Here is a 20,444-nt window from a genome sequence, read left to right as displayed (position 1 = left end):
TTTCTTATTTTAAAATAGAAAAAAAAAAAGGCAAATTGGTGTCTCTGTAAGCAGAAAATGTGCCTTTTTCTTTTGCATCTCCATAACATATATCAAAATTAGGACTTTAATTTGTTCAGTTCCCTATTAACGGATTAGAATTGTTAAATGGGTTTAAACTTAACCAAGTAACAAAAAACAAGCTTTTTAAAATTAGCTACTTTTTCACATTTCTGTTCCAAGTCACAGCTACATTTTGGAGAAGTCACTTCCTGTTAAAGTCACATGACCACCACACCAGGGTGTTGAGTATACGTCACTTAGGGATTTAATGAGTTAATGTGAAGCATAAAGCTTAATATTGGAGATTATAGAAGATTTAAAGTGTTTGTCACATGGGTGTCACCATGGGTTAAAATAAGGCTTTGGGGAGTTTTTGCAGCCTGCAGCGCCCCCTGGTGTCATGGAGACGTGAATGCAGCTCCTGTCAGAGTGACGTGGTTTTGTCTCATCATAACACCGCCCGGTCCGGACATGAGACGGACACCTCCTCGGTCTCCACATCTAGATGTCTAACCTGCACAAACAAACCCTGTCCTGTCCGTGTGAGAAGACCGAAGCCCCGCAGGAAGCAGACCGTCTCAGCGCTGATGGCCTCCGTGAAGAAAGACAACAGACTGACGAGTTCTCAGAGCTTTATGTGCGTCGGTTTCGCCGGGATTTTCAGTAAAACCGTCACGTCGCCTCTGGAGGTGGTTAAAATTAAAAGTCAGGTGGGGACATTTCACTGTAAGAGGGGTTTGTGGCAGAGTTTCCTCCTCATCTACCAGAATGAAGGACTCCGAGGCTTCTGGAAAGGAAACCTCGCCTCCTGTCTGCGGCTCTTCCCCTACACCGCAGTCCACCTCGCAGCCTACAAGAAGTGAGTCAAGTTTAATACAAGCTGTGGGTCGGTTATTTTAATGTTTGACATGATTAAATGACTAAAAGGGGTTCGTTTAAATGGTCTGTTTACTCTCAACCGTGAAGCTAAACATGTACTTCCTGTTTTACCGTACGAGGCGCACCTTCTGTTTTCAGCCAATCAGAGAGCAGCATTCACTCAGCAGTTATTTAAACTGACAGGGCGTATTTATGCCCTGACTGTTGACTCACAGGTAGACTGATATCTTATTATGTTTGTAATGATTAGATTATAAGTCAATCAGGAGAAAATTAATTAGTTGCTACTTTAGGTAAAGCAAAAATAATTATTCTAGATAAGTGTAATGTTTAATCAAAGTCTAATAATTTAACAGTTTAATGGTTGAAAACAAATGTCTGTCACAGTTCCCCAAAGCCTGAATTCACATCTTGTTTTGTCTTGACAACTGTTTAAATACAAAGATAATAATGCAAATCATTACAATCTACCCATTGTTTGTTTGTAAAATGAATTCATTGATTAATGAAGACGAATACAATAGACTACAGTAGAAAGCCTTTATTGCTGCTCTTCATTCAGTACCTGTGAGAGACAAAGACTAGCACAATAATGTAATTATAATCATAATCATCAATCATTGCTGTATATTTTTCTTTAGATTGACTAATCATTTAATCAACCCATTGTTCAATTCTAATTTTGATAATCAACTAATTGTTTAAGTCATTCTTTTAAAGGTAAGGCAAGTTTATTATATAGCACATTTCAAAAATAAAATAAAGTCCACATCCACAAAATGATCATTTGTATATCAGTTTCTCACCTTAAGGAAAAGTATAAGAAAAATGCATGTGTTTAGAAAGATAAATGGGAAAATGAGACTTGGATTATACTGCAGGACTTGAGACTTGTAAGAGTCTATAAACTAATGTTTTTAAAGTTTTGCAGTTCTTAGACACATAGGAGATTAACAAAGTGTTCTTCAAGAATTTTATGTAACCCGCAATGAGTAATTATATTCAAATGATAATTTTTCCAGGGAAGTATTCTTTAACAAAAATGCCAAAAATTGCTGGTTCCAGCTCATCAAATGTGAAAAATTTGATAGTTATATTTGTGTTATTTGATATTTAATTGGCCAGTGAGTGAAACATTTGGTTCTGGGCTGTTGATCAGGTGGGAAAAAAAAGATTATGTGTGATGTGGCAATTTTCCGTCACTGTTTTCTAACATTTTTATCAAACAGTATTAAATGAATTGATAAGAAGTAGTACATTTTATTGATAATGAAAACGTGTGTTAAGTGAAGGCTTAATAGACAGTAAATATACTTGATGTAGCCTATAGATAATTCCTGGAGAATCCTTTCTTATGATGAAAGGAGGTGTTGCCTGAAAGGCCTCACTCAGGGCAAATACAAACTCTTTCTCCTGTCGGGTTACTACAGGACAAAACAAGCGGCTCAGCCGGCAGCTCGTCTGAAACTTAAACATGCAGAGCCGCAGCCGTGTCAACAGTGATCAGGTGTACAGTCATAAATATCTCCTGTGTGTAGTGAAGCGGTCAGGATCCATGTGTTCACCTGTTATGCTTCAGGACACGTGTGCGTGAAAACACCGCTGCATCCTGACTGCAGACACTGCTCAGGGTACACTGTGTTCCAGGAAAGCACACACACACACACACACACACACACGTGGCTTCAGTTATCTATTTACTCCTTATGTTTAGGCGACTGAAACGTGACCATAACTTCATCTTATTATATCTCAGTTTATTATTGACTCAATGACCTGTCACGAGTGCTCAGAGAGATCTAGTTCTGTATCTCGTTTAGCTTTTTTTTTATGTTTCATTAATTATTTAGATTTTTTAAATAATGGTTTGCAAGGTATCTACTAATCATTACAAAAGTGAAACAAAAATGCATCCACAGGGAGGAGTTCTGCTTATAGGACGACCAGTAGGGCTGGGCGATATATTGATATAAAAAATATATGGATATATTTTTAAATGTGATATAGAATTAGACTACATTGCATATATCGATATAGTGTTTAAAAAAATCTTTCCTCATATATAAATGCTGCTCTTACTAGGGGCTGTCATATTCAGTTATTTTGTAATGTTCGTTGTTCTTTTCTCATAGAAATATATTTATTTCAGAAAAAGATTGGCCTATTGTATTTCATAGGCTATTTTTATTTAAGATTTTTTTTTAATTTAAATGTGCACTTTATGGAGCTTTGATTTTTTTTTAAAATACTGTTGTTATACAGTATTTATGTTCACTTAAATAAATGGTTTCAATAAAACTACTTGTGACATGTCATATTTGGCTTTGACTTTGACTGAACATTTGCTCTCACTTTGTGATAAAAATATCGGGATATATATCGTATATCAATATTCAGCCTAAATATATCGGTATATGACTTTTGGTCCATATCGCCCAGCCCTAATGATCAGGTGCACACAGTGGCGGTTCTAGACCAATTTTACTGTGGGGGCCAAGGAGGGGCCAGTGTTTAATCAGAGGGCCACATTAGCACATCAAAAAATGGCAAAGATGATATTTAAGCATTCAAAATCTTTATTTTAGCTCATTTAAACATCTCATTTAAGTATATTTGGAAGATACAAATACATTGATTTAAATAATGAGACTCACCAACAATAACTTTTTTTTTGTATGACAATGACATTTCTCATTTTTGTGCACAATCACTTTTTTTTATTTTGAAAGTGCAGTACAGTCAGAATGATCTTTATATATATATATACTTATATATGTACACATTCTGGGTTTCTTTTGTGTACAATGAGATATTGTTTTAACAAAAAAAAGGTTATAATTGTCCCATTGTTCATTGTTATAAATTGATCATTTTATTATTAATTTGACACAGGGGCCACAGCAGGGGCCAAGGGTTTCTTCACAGGGGCAGTGGCCCCTGGAGGCCCCTGTGTAGAACCGCCACTGGGTGCACAGTAGGTTTGAAAATTACATAAAACACTGCCAGCAAATTAAACAAATTAAAAAGCTTCCATCAGTCAAATGAAACGAGACAAAAGACAGAACTATTGACTCTGTGATTAATGCCTCCTGTACAGTTAAGTGTGATGAACTTTCCTCCCTCTGTGTGCAGGATCGTGCACCTTCACATGGATGAACTGGGCTTCATCTCTCAGTGGAGAGCCATACTGGCAGGTGGTGTGGCGGGCGTTGCTGCTGCGCTGACCACGTACCCTCTGGAAGTGGCGGAGACGCGACTCATCGTCCAGAACTGCAGACAGCCAACGTACCTCGGCGTGGCTCACACTCTGTCAAAGATCTACAGGAACGAGGGGCTGCTCGCCCTCTACAGGGGCTTCTCCCTCACTTTACTGGGTGTGTTTGCATGTTCATGTAGTTCTGAAGGTCCAAAATATTTAATATCCACTCTCTATGAAAGGTATTTCTGTTCCTCTTGACGAGGCATTATAGTTTGTATTTATTTATTAATTTTGGTTTTTAATCCAGCTAACTTTCAGAGTTAGTTTCACTCGTGGGCTTGCTTATTTTTGTTTTGTTTAAAAAAATTTTAGTTCAGTTCTTATTACTTTAAAAAATATATTATTATGAAATGGGGGGGGGGGGGGGGTATTACAATACAAACACAAAACGTACTGAAGGCATTTAGGCACAAAGGTCTTCTCATGTTCTGCTTTTTATTTTACTTCAGTTAGATTTTAAGTTTTATATCGATCAACTAAAATGTTTTTCACACTTTTTCAGTTCTTAGTTTAATTTGCTCACTATAATTGCTCCTGTCAGGACTTTTCATTAGTCTCATCATTTGCTGCACACATCTCTTAAATGTACACATTTTACTGTGACTTACAGTACGTTTCATGTGTCTACAGGTGCTTTTCCCTTTTCTCTCGGATGCTATGCAGTCTACATGAACTTGGACAAACTCTGGCAGGAGCCTCCTTTCCGCTTTTCCCCCCTGCAGAACTTTATAAACGGCTGCTTGGCTGCAGGAGTGGCCCAAACTCTCTCCTACCCTTTTGAAACTGTAAAACGGAAGATGCAGGTAATTTAACAGTAAACATATCCACAACACTTCACTTCCTCCATGTCGGTTTAGTTTTAGGAGCACTGAAACAGACTCACACTGGGAAAAAAAACAGTTGGGTGAACTCAAAATTTCAAGGCAACAAACTTCAATAAAATTTTAAATTGGACAATTAAACTAAATATTTTCAATTTTGTTTTCGAATTTGCTCAACTCTGAATCCTGACTTTGTCAACTCATCTGTAAATTGTACTAATTTATAATTTTACATTGTAATAACTTTTAATCCTTACTCCTGCTAACTTCTGCAATGTGCTGAATTGGCACGATTGTAACACCACTATGAAATGTCAGCTAATGTTGCGACCACAATTTTGAGTTAGCACTGATACGCTAATGGCTACTCTTGTAGCTGTAACAAGCAGCGCCGCTAGCATCAGTTAGCCGCTAGCATCAGTTAGCCGCTAGCTTTCGCTAATGAATTTCCCCGCTTTCCCGCATTTTACAAAAAAGAAATAAGAGTTAACAGAACTATTGTCCCTTGTTGTGAACCCCAACTTAAAGATATAAGTAACAACAACTCACCAACTTGTTTTTGAGCAGACAACTGGCTTCCTTTGTTGTGCTAACTTACATTATTGCCCTAAACGTCAATAATTTATATTTCCAAGTTTTACCAACTTAAATCACTGTTTAAGGCCAAAAAATACAAGTTGGCTTTTTTGCAGTGCAACTAAATAAATGAAAACACTGTCAGTAATTAAAAAAGGACAATAAATAACCGTTGCCTGCTTTTAATCAGTTAGTCAGCTACTAGTTATTAGTTTCTTCGTCAACTAAGATCTTTTTGGCAATTTAAAAGGAATACATTGGCATGGTTTCCAGGGATATCTTTATTATATGTTACTATAAACTGGGAACAGGGAAGGCTGGAAATAATTAAATAGATCTTTCAATCAAGAGACCTACAGGACTTCTTGCCATCCAAGCCAAAAATCTAGCTGCAATTTGGTTTTTAAAAACTTTTGACATTTTGGAGATTTCTGCAGGAATTGCATTTATAGCTGATGGTAAATGCAATTCTTACTAGAATTTTTTTCACTGTTCCTCAATGTCTTGATGTCTAAATGTGCTATTTTCAAGAATTTTTTGACTTTTTAAAACTTTTTTTAAAATTAATTCTCAGGTGGTAAAAAATGGTTAAATTTTGGCATCAAATCTGGTGACACAATTGGTGTCAACCCTAAAATTGCTGCAACAAACCATCATAATGATTTGTTTTACTGTTTGATAGGCACCTAACAAAAAACAATGTTTAATTTAAATTTATGATTGGAAAAACTGCCTGTATAAACAACTTCATGCCATGTTGGTATTGTTTGTGAGCTACATCTTAAATGAATCTTCAACTTTCCTATGTGGCATCTATTGTCAACCTTAACAAAACAAAAATGGGTCTCTTAGGGTTAAATCAACTATTCCTCTTTAAATGTATCGACTATGACTGACCATTTATAAATTGTTTGCCATCATTCTTATCCTAAACAGTACAGCAGTTTATGCACACTGGCTGTAATACCACATGTTGTCCAAAAGGGGGCAGTAGAGGTGCTCCTAAATTAAGTTTGCCCTTTTCTTTGGTGGTTTTGAAAACAGAAAGTTTACATTCTTATATCAAAATAGAAATTATAAATGATTTAACTTTATGTTGATGATAAAAACACCTTGGTCACAGATACACACTGGTCTGCACTACTTTCCTCTGAAATGGTGTTTGAGTTGATGTCACTGCATGTTGGGGAGGACACACGGGGAACAATGGTGCTACGAAGGACAGAATACTACATCCGGTTTTATCAGCCTATTATTAGCTACCGCAAGATTCAACAGCAGCTGGGAATGTGAATGTGTCCCGGGTCTGCAGAAGCTATAGATAAGTCCTCTAAAGATAGCCGGTCACTATCAGACAGCAGGCAAGGTGAGAGCTGTGTGTGTCCAGTTCACAAAACCATCACAACCATGCCACCTTAATATAGAGAACAATGTTATGTAATGCTCTGACTTGGGGATTCAGCTCATGTCTCAGAGTTAAACATTAAGAGTGAGACAGCTGAGGATGTTTGCAGAAGCTGAGGGTCGCTAAGTATTGTTTAACTCGCTGGTTAGCTTAATGTTTCCTCGACAAATGGAGCTGTTTGAACAGTCTAACACCCTCGAGGCTGCGTGCTCCCTTGAAGCTTCTAAAGATACATTTCCTCCATCACATGACGATCAGCCATAGAAACACTGTGTGACTGTCTCTTCTTTAACCCTTTATCAGGCGAAGAACCGTATTTGGTAACTTCAGCAGATATCCAAAATAAAAATATTTCGAGAAAGAAGTTGCAGCTTTGAGAGATTTGAAGTGGCAAATCTACAAGAAAAAAAGTCGCAGATTTAAGAGATTTAAAGTGGCAAATCTGCGTGGAAAAAAGTCACAGATTTACAAGAAAGAAGTGGGGAAAAAAGCAACTTTTTTCTCGCAGATTCACCACTTTAAATCTCATAAATCTGCAACTTTTTTCGCACAAATTTGCCACTTTAAATCTCTTAAATCTGCAACTTTTTTTCTTGTGGATTTGCCACTTTAATCTCGTAAATTTGCTACTTTTTTCTCGACCCCATTTTGATATCCACTGAAGTTACCAAATACAGTTCTTCGCCTGATAAAGGGTTAATATACTGTTAACTTACATAATTATCTACCAAGTTTAACTCCTAATTTTTGTTCTCACTTTTACCGAAGAAGGACAGAGTTGTGTTCATTATCTGCTTCTCTTGTCCTTGTATTTAATCTTGTAAGAGCGTTGCTTATTTGTTTTTTTAGATAAATTTGATATAACCTGATTTGTGCAGGTTTATTGCTGTAAAAGTAGATGACTCTCCAAACAAAAAGACACACACACATAAGGGTACATAAAAAGTCTGGAAAGTTTGGAAAATGCTTCATTTTAACCAATGTTTTCAAGGAATACTCAAATATAATCATTGAAAAACACCAGATTATCAACATTATCTGGTGTTTCATCTTCACTCGTGGAATCTAAAAATGTTTTAATCTCAAATTAAACACTCTCTCCTGGCGTCTCACACCTGAACTCTACCCCAAATTAGAAAGTAAAAGTTAATACAAAAGTGACCGCTGTGAGTATTAATACATTCTCTAAACTTTATTTTTTGAGTTACATTTATAGCAACAGTTTGATGATGACAAAGGCTTCAAGAGTCTGACAATTCCTTATTAAGGTACCTTGAAAGTGCTTGAAAAATGTCTGAATTTTATTCTTATTATTAAAAAAAAACCTTTCTAAAAATTGGGTGGCTTTATCTAAAACAGTGGTGGAAGAAGTATTCAGTTCCTTTACTTAAGTAAAAGTACACATTGTGAAATTACTCAACTACAAGTAAAAATCCTGCATTCAAAACTTTCTCAAGTAAAAGTACAAAAGTATCAGCATCAGAATGTACTTAAAGTATCAAAAATAAAAGTACTCATTATACAGAATGGATCTACTCATTCTAATTATATTATTGGATTTTTTTGTATTGAGGCATTTATGTAAGCAGCATTTTGATTTTTTTCAAGGCAGGGCTCATTTTAACTAATTAATATACTGTTATGAGGTTTAATTAAAAAGAAATGCCTTTAAAATGACCTAATTGATCACATTTCTCATGTTAAATCTCAACCTTTAAAAGTAACTAAAGCTTTCAGCTAAATGTAGTGGAGTAAAAAGTACAATATTTACCTCTAAAATCTAGAAGTATAAAGTTACATAAAATGGAAATACCCAAGTAAAGTACAAGAACCTCAGCATTGTACTTAAGTAAAGTCCTTGAGTAAATGCACTGGTCTAAAATATAATGTCTTTAAACAATGTGATATTGCAGTCTTTCTTTGTGTTTCACTCTATGTGAGATTTGTGTAGGCAGGATAGAGAATCGGGGGTTTTGTGTTCTGTAATTTGTTTAAAAATCTGAAATAAAATATTCCACACATAAACATACAAAAGCAACTGGTTTCAGAGTTAATTTGAAAAAAATAAATCATAAATAGAGCAGGTCAACTTGTCACTACTTATTAGAAAAGTAGTGAAATACATTTATTGTGTATAACTTAATTAAATCTTACCCAAAACTGCACTCTGTCTTGTCACGCTTCACCTGACCTTTCTGCTGATTGCTAACAGACACATGATGACATTTTGTTTGATTTACTGCTCTTCACTCTCACTTTCCTTCTTCTCTCAGGCGCAGAGTGCCCGTCTGCCACATTACGGTGGCGTTGACGTCCACTTCAGCGGGATGATTGACTGTTTCATGCAGGTTGTAAAAAACAAGGGCGTCCTCTCACTGTGGAACGGCCTCACTGCCAACACAATAAAGGTACGGCTCACTTATAGAGGGTTATTATTTCTTATATTTCAGCCAATCAATCATATGGAGAGAGCACTGGTGGACTCTTGTGTGTAAACTCAACCCTTTATCAGGCAAAGAACTATGTTTGGTAACTTAATTTGGTAACGTAATATTTTGAGAAAAAAGTTGCAAATTTACTAGATTACAGTGGCAAATCTACAAGAAAAAAAGTCGCAGATTTAAGAGATTTAAAGTGGCAAATCTGCGCGAAAAAAGTCGCAGATTTACGAGGAAAAAAGTGGGAAAAAAGCAACTTTTTTCTCCCAGATTCACCACTTTAACCCTTAATAGGGCACTCATTGAAATACTTGCAAATTCCAAATGTCAACCCTAGAGAATATTGGAGGATATTACATACAACATATAGCATATATAACATACAGCCAGAATGTGTAAAAAAAAAAAAAAATAATAATAATAATAATATTTGGAGAAAAAAGTTTATCAGATTAAAGTGTCAAATCTACCAGAAAAAAATGCGTAGATTTATGAGATTTAAAGTGGTGAATCTGGGAGAAAAAAAGTTGCTTTTTTCCCACTTTTTTCTCGTGAATCTGCAACTTTTTTCGCACAGATTTGCCACTTTAAATCTCTTAAATCTGCAACTTTTTTCTTGTAGATTTGCCACTTTAATCTAGTAAATTTGCAACTTTTTTCTCGAAATATTACCTGAAGTTACCAAATATAGTTCTTTGCCTGATCAAGGGTTAAATAACTCCATGTGCTCAGGAACATGAGTGACTTTATGACGGCGAGAGGATTGTAACCCATGGCCTACACAAGGGAGAGTGAGCAGGGGGTGGAGGGGTGGGGCATGGAAACGAATGTTCAGTGTGTAATTCATAGCATGAATATCACGAGCAAGGTGAGCAAAGTCTGTCTCTGGAACAGCATGCTCCGCTCTCATATTACAGCTGCAAATGTCAGGATAGTTAACTGCTGTTTTACAAATGTGAGGCCTTATCATGAGCAGCTCAAATCAAATCAAACTTTATTTATATAGCGCTTTTCATACATAAAAATGCAACACAAAGTGCTTTACAAAAAAATAAGAATAAAAACGGACAATAAAAATGACAAAACCCACCCCTCCCTCCCCCACATACACATCTGTAAGTATACATACACAAACATGCACACACACGCATTTAGTCATGCACGCACACACAGCACATATTGATTGACAGCTGAATGAAAATAAGTTGTAGACACTTTAAAGTGTGGGCAGTTTTTTCTTGCATCTTGTAATTCAAGTGGTCTGAGAGAAAACTAGACTTCTGCACCTCTGGGCTGCTTTCAGGCTTTAGGAAATCTACCCTGTGACTGCAGACAGGTCATTTCAGGCTCCTACTTGCTGTTCTACACATGCAGAGGAGCATGCACGTCCCTTCAGATGGCAAAATCTTCATACAATGGAAGAGAAGTTGCTATTCCAGCATTGGGAACAACTGCATACACTATGCTCTACATACTCAATATGTGAGCTATGATTCAACATACTTTCCTGTAAATAATATTAGTAGAAACTTCACGTAGCAGTGCTATGGCTGTCAGAAAAATGAAAAACACAGGCGACAACAATGTATTTCTCTTTTTTTTTTAAAAGTTTTTCAAACCGTGCATAAACTGTGCAACAAATGTGCATAGTATCGAAATAAAACATCATGTACATACAGATGTAGCATTGACACATAAATGTCATACAAGTTTTTTTTTAAAGAAAAAAGACAACAACAATGACAGAAATCTAACGTAAAATAAAGAAATGATGCCTTGGTCGCTGTCCGCCGTTATCAGCACCACCACATTGCATTGTGGGATTTCGTCGCAGGTCTGAAGTCTAGTATTGGCATCCTGTAATATATCATTGGAAACAGCATAATTTGCCCATTACTGGTTTTAATACTACAATTTCTGACATAATAAAACACTGTTTTAGCATGCTAAATAGCATGTTAGTATAGAATATTGGTCACAGCCTGTTAGACTTGGGCAGTATCTGTTTTTTCATAATGTCATACCTTAAATACCCCAGTATACTGTTATACAGTAATACCGCCCAAGCCTACAGCCTATAGGCACGTTTTCATTAGGTACTTTTTCCTCCAGAGAGCTATGGGTGTGGCTAGGGAGAGATGATCCGCCCGAATTCTCCAGTTAGCGGCTCAGGTAGCGGCTCAGAAAGTACCTCAAATGTCTCCAATAACCAGAAAAAGTCGCTAGATTTGTCGCTAGTCTCTTTTTTGAAAAACAGTCACTGGAGGGGTCTGAATAGTCGCTAAATATAGCAACATGTCGCTAAGTTGGCAACGCTGCTTGCCGTGTCGGTCAGTTGTCACATTCAAACTCTGTTGGTTAGCCGCTACAAAAGTAACAGAGGCAGAGGGAACTAACTAGCTAGCCAAAACACTCAGCCGCTTTCCAAAAAGTGTCTGTCATCTTAACAGACATGTTTTAAAAGAAAAACAGAGAAACTAAGGAAACAGGATGCTAATTGTCCTGGAATTGCTGCTATATAACTACATAGGACCACAGTCAGGATGAGGATGAAGAGAATGACTGGAGCTATTCTCAACCTTGGGGTCCCGACCCCAATTGGGTTTGCGAGATGATTTCTGGGGGTCGTCAAATCATTTTGGAAGTCAGCTCTGTCTCCACTGTGTTAAAGTGTTCATGTGTTAATGTGTTTTTGTCTTTTTGGTCATTTAATGTCTTTTTTTGCCCATTTTGTGTGTTTTTTTTTAAGTAATTTTGTCTTTTTTGGTAATTTTATGTCTTTTTTTTTTGCCCATTTTGTGTTTTTTTTTGTTGTAATTTTGTCTTCTTTTGGTCATTTTGTGTCTTTTTTGGTCATTTTGTGTCTTTTTTGGTCGTTTTGTTTCTTTTTGTAGTCATTTTGTGTCTTTTTTTGGGCATTTTGTGGTGAATGTGTGTCTTTTTGGTTATTTTGTGTCTTTTCTGACAAATCCCAAATTAGCAAGTTATTACTTTACAAGGAGTCTCTGGCTTGAAGCTGACTGAGCTTGTCTGGTGGGAGGGGCTTAGCAAAGAGAGGGGGAAACTGCAGTAGGAGGGCTTTACTTTCTTCCTGCTTCCCCCCATTAAGCACATTTTAGTACCTTCTTTGTGTGGATTTATGGTCAGTTTAATCACATCACACTGAAAGAAACTCTCTCTCTCTCCCCTCACAGATTGTCCCCTACTTCGGCCTTCTCTTCACCTGCTTTGAGATGTGTAAGCAGGTCTGCCTTTACCGCAACGGCTACATCGTCTCACCGCTCAGCTACAAGCTGGCGCCGGGGGTGGACCAGAGCCTCGGGCCGTCCGAGCTGGAAGAGGTGAAGCGATACTTGAAAAACAGGAACTTTGGGTCAGGGCAGTCGTCTTTAGGGAACCGCTGGTGAAACTTCCCCAGAGAACATGTATATACTTCACCTGACCAGCAGTATGAAATACTTCAGAGGCTTGTCTATAATAATTACAGAACATTTCAGGTTTCATGTCGACATAGAAGGCGCATTTCCGTGTCGTCCTGTCAGACACGGTCTACCTCTTTCAGAAACAATGTTATTTTATCTGTCAGTATTATGTGTTCATGAATTGTTCACTCAGCCTTCATGTATTTCCATTGCTGTTTTTAACCAAATATTATGTGCCTTTAGCATTAACTATTTATTTCTGGGCTTATTTCAGTTATTGACATCAAATAGTGCCACACTGTAGTTTATTAAAACGGGCTGATGAAGCTCTCTTGCTCTGCTTGTGTGATAGAACAAGTTTTTAATGTAAATTTAATGTAAAAATTCTGATTGTTATGTTTGAGTAGGTAATGATCATTCGTGTTAATATGCTAACATGCATTGATGGAAGAAATGTGCTTGAAACATTAAAACATAATTTTTCACTTGTCAGGTGTTATTTCCATGTTTGAGTTAGTCTTGATTATATATCTGTAATCTCAGTTGAACAAACAATTCAGGAAGATAAAACCAGAGGTGGAATTTAATTAAGTGCATTAACTCAAGTACTTTATTTAGTTTTTCATCTTAAGCCCCTTTATATTTTGACTCCACTACATTTCAGAGGGAGATACGATACTTTTTCCTACTTTAAATTTATTTATCTTACAATTTGGGTTTACTTTACAAATTAAGATTTTTACATACAAAACAAACACATTTTGTTTTAAATTAAACTACTATAAACATGTCTAGCTGAAACAACTTGATGATAAAAACAAATGGCTGATTTACAAAACAGAATAATTTGCAGATATTTTAATATTAATTTAAATCATTTTCAGCTCAAGATTCCAGCTTTACAAATGTGGTGATTTGCTGCTTTTCTTTTTATTTGTATTCATAATTTTGATCAAATTTCAATAATTTTGAGGTTGTTTTTTTTTTACTGTTGACCCTTTGGGCACTTTACCACTGACCAATTAATGTAGAAAATAATCAGCAGATTAATCCATAATGAAAGTAATGATAGTTGCAGTCCTAGGTAGAACGTAAATAACTTTTACTTTTAATACTTGAAGTACATTCCCATGATTACATACCTGCTTTAGTAATATATACAATGCAGGACTTTTTACTCTTATTTCTGGTGTGGTATTAGTCGGGTTAGGGTTACATTATTTTTTTTAAATTACAATAAAATGGAATTTAGTTTTACAACAATTTTTCAAGTTTTACTGTGGGGGCCAAGCAGGAGCCGGTGTTTAATCAGAAGGGCACATTACAGAACAGCAGAGATGATATTTAAGCACTCAAACCCTTTATTTTAGCTTATTTAAAAATCTCATTTAAGTATATTTGGAAGACACAAATACATTGATTGAAACAATGAGACTTACCAACAATAATAACTATTTTTGTTCGACAATGACATTTCTCATTTTTGTGCACAATTACTTTTTTTTTTATTTTGAAAGTGAAGTACAGTGAGAATGATCTTTTTTTATATTTACACAAGCTTTTATTGCACAATTAAACTATTATACAATGTACACATTATGGGTTCCTTTTGTGTACAATGAGATATTGTTTGAACAAAAAATAGGTAAAAATTGTTCCGTTATCGTTATAAATTGATCTTTTTATTATTAATTTGACACAGGGGCCACAGCAGGAGCCAAGGGCTTCTTCACAGGGGCAGTGGCCCCTGGAGGCCCCTGTGTAGAACCGCCACTGGCCTCTCCTGTTCTCTCCTCTCGGCTTTGTGTCTGATTTTCAGTGAATATTTGACCGTTTGTCTCAGTCAGTTTGTATCAGTCTTGGCTTCACAGTGTTGACCGTCAGAATTTAATGATTTCACCAGGATCTAGTTATTCCAAACAGGTTATTTTTGGTGACGGTTTAATGAGACATTAGGAACAATGAGATTTTTATAGAAATATCTCAATTTTAAGCTATGTTTTGGCGACTTTTTCGATCCGATACTTGCGTAACCAGGATCCGTTCCAGTACTGTCTGAAAGTTCTAATTTCACCGATAATGCCTGTTATCATACATACATTTTGGGGTTCAGAGGGTTGAGCAGAGGACCGGGGCTTCCTCTGCTACTCGAAAAAAAAAAACCCTCCTCATTGCTGAAGCACAATTTCCTCTGTCTAGGTGATAAGAGTTTGTTTTTCCATATTCATTTGTCCTGTCATACAAAATGCAATTTAATATTTTCATGTATAACAGGCTTCCAATTAATATTCTTCTCCATTAATTTCAGATAACAGGTAACATTTCTGATAAGATTTTAATTAGGCTGACTTGATATGTAGCTCCTGCGGTCGGATCAGTCTGCTGACCGGTTGTGGTGGAATCAGTCAGCTGATTGAATCATGTCCTCCTCCATACTGTAGGAAACTGAGTGACAGCCAAAGGACATTAACAGATGGAGTGACCTTTACCCACAATAGGCCTCAGCTGCTTCAATCTGACATTTGACTCGCCCTTCAGCCAAATCTGAAACAAAACCTCACACAACCCAACAGTTCTGTCCAGATGTGATTCAATCAGTGTATCAAGGCAACTTATCATGCAAGATAGTTCAACTTTTTGCTCTTTGCAGTGAGTTTTCTTGACTGATGAGAGAGATCACCCAAATCTGAACCAAAGGGCATCATTTAAACTCCGCCCCCCGCTGCTGCAGCCGTCCAATGAGAGGAGAGAGTCGAAGTTCACGGTTTGTCTCGCGTTCAGTCTTCTTAAATCCCCTCTCCTCTCAGTTGGAGTCGGCCATTTCACCTCCACCGGCGATCCCCACCGACAGAAGTACCGGGACGGTGTGTGATAGCATCTGAAGATGAGTGAGACAGCTATTTCCTTCGCCAAGGATTTCCTGGCTGGTGGTATCGCCGCTGCCATCTCCAAAACAGCTGTAGCCCCCATCGAGAGAGTCAAGCTACTCCTGCAGGTGAGTGTTAACTATCATCACACTATAATTACTTCCTCCTGTTAATTAGATGCTTGACACAAGTGGTGCAGGCTTTCCATGCAGTGATTTCTAAGGGATGGAGGGTGAATCTAACAAGGTTTAGTGATATATTTTGCAGTTTTATTAACATAAAGATGATGCATTGTTAAGAATAGAAGCAGGGGTTTAAATAAAGTGATTCAGCAGCTCTGTCTGACAGAGTTTGCTGCAGGCACAGATGACAAATGAGCGTTATCGAGGCGCATCAGACCTGTTACGTAATGCACTGGCCAGCAGGCTGCAGTCTAACCAAGCAGCAACGCACTGTGTGATTATAAAAGCCAGGACTTCTGTGATTATAGTGTTCAAAAGTGCTCATCTTCCATGACAGGTCTTTAGTTTGGCCTGAAAACAAACAGACAAGGTCAGGGGAAGGTTTGCGCCATGCCTCTCCTCTGCTGCATTGGGCCTGAGCTCAGCAGCAGGAGGGGCTGGGATTGTTGAATGGGAGCCATCAGAGTTGTACTCTGGTCACATGGATGCAAATGTGTCTCTCAGACAGACACAAGGGGGTCAAAGTGAGACAAGTTAACAGGTTAAAGTTAGACACTCATTCACACTGATGAAGAAATAAGTGAATGTCAAACTGGAGCTGGGCAACTTGGCCAAAATCTTTTATCAGATGGCGATTATATATCACAATATAGCAATAAATAAATGGTCTATAAGATTTTTTTTTTTAAACATGAGAAGGCCTATTTTTCTCCACTTTATATTCCATATTAGGAAAACAAAACTTCTAAGGTTTGCTCCAGTTTGACTCACACAAGTAAGAATCAGAATAAAAGTGTCGCCCGAATAATATTAATATTACCGTAATGCAGTTCAGCTGCAGGATTTTGACATCATGATAGAAAAATATATGCGATATTCAACATTTTATATAGTTTTGACCATAGATTATATAAAATAAGTTGACGTAGTCTCTGACGTTGGCCAGTTTTTGGTCTCTTTGAGTTTGAGTTCTGCAATTTGGCTTTCCTCATCATGTTTTCTTGCAACAAATGTGTGCACAAAACCGATCAGGAGCTTTGTTAGCACCTAACATTGGTGCTAGTTATCTAGCTTGGTTAGCTTGGGTCATCCATTATTCAAAATAAATAGCCCACTCCAGTGTCTTTTAATACAATCTGATTACAAAGAAGTTAGGACGTTATAAATAAAAACCTTATGTATTGCATTTAGAATGAAGTGTATATTTACAAAATACAAAAGTTTATCAGGTTGAACAATTGAATGCAGGTTAAAGGATTTGCAAATCATTGCCTTCAGTTTTGTTTTACACAGCGTCCTAACTTACCCAGTTAACTCTGAACTGAAGTGGCCCTGTGAAAGGCTCAAAGTTCTGATATGCGAACACCAGTCGCCCCTTCTTTATCGTCTGTTTTACTCTAAAGGGGACCATGATTTACAAAATGAACTTCGTGCTGTATTGAAGAAGACTAGGAAAATGTTTATTGAGGTTAGAAGTAGGGTCATTCCCTCATAGAGTTCTATACAACAGTAGTTCTCAACCTCTTTGAGTTGCAACCCCCATTTTAACATGCATGTTGTCCGCGACCCCCGCTCACTGAACAGAGTCCCACATGCAAAGTTCAGATCACCCAAAAAAGAAACAAAATGACCAAAAAAAGGAAACAAAATGACCAAAAAAGACACAAATTGACCACAAAATGATCAAAAAAGACACAAAATGACCAAAAAAAGACACAAAATGACCACAAAAAGACACAAATTGACCAAAAAAAGACATTAAATCACCAAAATGACTAAAACACATTAACACATGAACACTTTAACACAGTGGAGACAGAGCTGACTTCCAAAATGATTTGACGACCCCCAGAAATCATCTCGCAACCCCAATTGGAGTCCCGACCCCAAGGTTGAGAATAGCTGCTATACAATCTAACTTGTTTTGGTGACCAAGTGAAGTCGCCCCTTGCTGGCCAGTAGAAAGAATGCAGGTTTAAAACTTTTCAGGCCTGAAGGTTGCTGCTTGGTTTTAATGTTCTATGTTCTCGTCTTGCTCAGCCCAGGGTCAAACTTGATCTGATTCTGCTGCCTTCTTGAGTTTATTATGTCTAATCCACTGCTGTGTCTCTGCTTTATTTACAGGTGCAACATGCCAGCAAACAGATCACAGTTGACAAGCAGTACAAGGGTATCATGGACTGCGTGGTCCGCATCCCCAAAGAGCAGGGCTTCCTCTCGTTCTGGAGAGGGAATCTGGCCAACGTCATCCGATACTTCCCCACTCAGGCCCTGAACTTTGCTTTCAAGGACAAGTACAAGAAGATTTTCCTCGACGGCGTGGACAAGCGCAAACAGTTCTGGAGATACTTTGCAGGTAACTTGGCGTCCGGTGGCGCCGCAGGAGCCACGTCACTGTGTTTCGTCTACCCGCTCGACTTCGCCAGAACACGTCTGGCTGCTGACGTCGGCAAAGCCGGAGGGGGGCGCGAGTTCAAAGGCCTGGGAGACTGCTTGGTGAAGATCTCCAGATCTGACGGCATCAAGGGTCTGTACCAGGGCTTCAGCGTGTCCGTGCAGGGCATCATCATCTACAGAGCGGCTTACTTTGGCGTCTACGACACGGCGAAGGGTGAGTTTTCACAATTGTGCACTGAAAAGCTTGCTGCATCTTGTCTCAGTGGAGACTTTAATCAACCCTATTGATTGACGTTGCTCTTGCAGGGATGCTTCCAGACCCGAAGAACACACACATCTTTGTCAGCTGGATGATCGCTCAATCTGTGACTGCGGTCGCTGGTCTCGTGTCCTACCCCTTCGACACCGTCCGTCGTCGCATGATGATGCAGTCCGGACGCAAAGGAGGTAAAAAAACGCAACATATCAAAGCATATCTTATTGATTTTGCAGCTGTTTTGCTAGAGTAAATGCATGATGTCTTTTTAATATTTCTGTTCCCTCTTCAGCCGACATCATGTACAGCGGCACCATCGACTGCTGGAAGAAGATCGCACGTGATGAGGGCGGCAAGGCCTTCTTCAAAGGAGCCTGGTCCAACGTGCTCCGAGGCATGGGCGGCGCCTTCGTGCTCGTCTTATACGATGAGCTGAAGAAAGTCATCTGAGCTGTTTTTGTATGTCCACTGTTCATGTTGTGAAGTCTAACTGTAACATATCTTGTACATTTGGAAGGACTTAAATGCCACGCTATATTTATAGGGACCAACTAGTATTTTCTACTAGTTGTACTGGGGTGGGTGGGTGTGGGGGGGGTCAGTTCTTCTCTTGGCCCATGCTTTTCCTTTTTTTGTTTTGCCTCTAACCAGAATGTCATTCCCTGAACACAGGAACCTTACTGAAAAAAGAGAAATAAACACAACTTCTTGAGTGAATCTCCTGCCTGGTTTTGTAGCGTTGTAGTGTATGAAGGGTGACATTACCGATAGTGACAGAGTGTCTGGCTGCTCACGCCCTCAGCCGTCTGGCAGCCTGCTGTGTGAAATGTAAGCTCAGAGCTGCAGAGGTCTCCAAGTTGTTGTTGTTGGGGGCGATCCAAAATCAGCTGAGGAAACAGACCTGTTGACAATATTTCAACCAAAGCAAAGTGATATGCAGGAACAGTGTTCAGCCGATGAGTGTGACAATTATGCTACAACCCTGTTTCAATAAAAATGGGAAAAACTTAATAAATACAGAATCAAGGCATTTTCAAATCCACTGTGACCTACATTCAGCTGAAATCAGTATAAAACGTTTTTTTGTAAATGGGTGAACTCATTTTGAATGGATGCATTTATTTATTTAGTGTTTACACAGCACCCCAACTTTTTTGTCATTGCGATTGTACTAAACCGCATAAAGTTGGCAGTTTGTGGTTCAGGTCAGGTGGCTAATTAACAGATTTTGCAGATTGTTCTCTCATAACTCTCCAACTCTGCACTCATATTTTGAGTGTTAATCTTTGACCAAAAAAGACACAAAATCAAGAATAAAAGTCAAAAATTAACTTGACAGAGCAAGTAATTTATATTAAATCTTCTATAAATATTGATACTGCGACTTCTTTTGAGCTACAATAGTCATGTAGTGAAAATGTGGTATCGTGACACCTAATATTGAGAGTTCATCTGAATGTTTGCACAAGTGACTTCCTGCATAAACGTGAACAGGATTAACTTTGGCGTGGTGGATTAATCAAACCCTCTAAATATCCCTTTATCTCCTGCCAAGTCTCTTCTGACTCCAGCTGGTGTGACTGAGGAGTTTAACCTTGAGCTGTTTGACCATTAACCGGTCTGAAACACCTGCTCCACTTATTTATTATCATGGTCCAATAGATCTGCCAATTAAGGTGAGACACAAAACTGATTTCTCATGCAGGTTGTGCAGGATTTTGGATTATTTTGCTTCCATAACATAACTTCTTTCAGACTAGTGGAAAAAAACATTCAAAACACACATTTAGGGGTTTATTTTTACATCACTTGACACTCTGTCTACCTGTGTCTGTAGATTTCTCCTCATATCAACAAAAGTCAGCATGAGATAAAGCCTCATTTGCACATTTAATTTAAA

The 20,444-nt window shown here is 37.9% G+C and overlaps 2 protein-coding genes across 2 annotated transcripts; both read left to right on the top strand.

The window, feature by feature from the left end:
- The first annotated feature begins 471 nt into the window (after window positions 1-471).
- On the top strand, window positions 472-13,331 carry slc25a43 (solute carrier family 25 member 43). Its single transcript, XM_059346282.1, has 5 exons — window positions 472-901; window positions 4,054-4,295; window positions 4,811-4,983; window positions 9,256-9,390; window positions 12,615-13,331. The coding sequence occupies exons 1-5, from the start codon at window positions 630-632 to the stop codon at window positions 12,825-12,827; spliced, it is 1,035 nt and encodes a 344-aa protein (XP_059202265.1). The 5' UTR covers window positions 472-629; the 3' UTR covers window positions 12,828-13,331.
- A 2,297-nt stretch (window positions 13,332-15,628) lies between these two features.
- On the top strand, window positions 15,629-19,261 carry slc25a5 (solute carrier family 25 member 5). The gene is made up of 4 exons (XM_059346188.1): window positions 15,629-15,837; window positions 18,016-18,502; window positions 18,595-18,735; window positions 18,837-19,261. Exons 1-4 carry the CDS (start codon window positions 15,727-15,729, stop codon window positions 18,992-18,994), a joined length of 897 nt encoding a protein of 298 aa, XP_059202171.1. The 5' UTR covers window positions 15,629-15,726; the 3' UTR covers window positions 18,995-19,261.
- The last annotated feature ends 1,183 nt before the right edge of the window (window positions 19,262-20,444 follow it).

The sequence above is a fragment of the Centropristis striata genome, chromosome 12, assembly GCF_030273125.1.
Source record: "Centropristis striata isolate RG_2023a ecotype Rhode Island chromosome 12, C.striata_1.0, whole genome shotgun sequence".
Taxonomy (NCBI): Eukaryota; Metazoa; Chordata; class Actinopteri; order Perciformes; family Serranidae; genus Centropristis; species Centropristis striata.
The sequence above is the reverse complement of the archived record's forward strand: the minus strand, read 5'-3'. Positions and strand labels throughout refer to the sequence as shown.

Coding starts and splice junctions, on each gene's coding strand:
- slc25a5 (XM_059346188.1), top strand. CDS start 15,727: ATGAGTGAGACAGCTATTTCCTTCGCCAAGGATTTCCTGGCTGGTGGT. Junction 15,838..18,015: donor GAGTCAAGCTACTCCTGCAG/GTGAGTGTTAAC, acceptor CTTTATTTACAG/GTGCAACATGCCAGCAAACA. Junction 18,503..18,594: donor CGTCTACGACACGGCGAAGG/GTGAGTTTTCAC, acceptor TTGCTCTTGCAG/GGATGCTTCCAGACCCGAAG.
- slc25a43 (XM_059346282.1), top strand. CDS start 630: ATGGCCTCCGTGAAGAAAGACAACAGACTGACGAGTTCTCAGAGCTTT. Junction 902..4,053: donor CACCTCGCAGCCTACAAGAA/GTGAGTCAAGTT, acceptor CTCTGTGTGCAG/GATCGTGCACCTTCACATGG. Junction 9,391..12,614: donor TCACTGCCAACACAATAAAG/GTACGGCTCACT, acceptor CTCCCCTCACAG/ATTGTCCCCTACTTCGGCCT.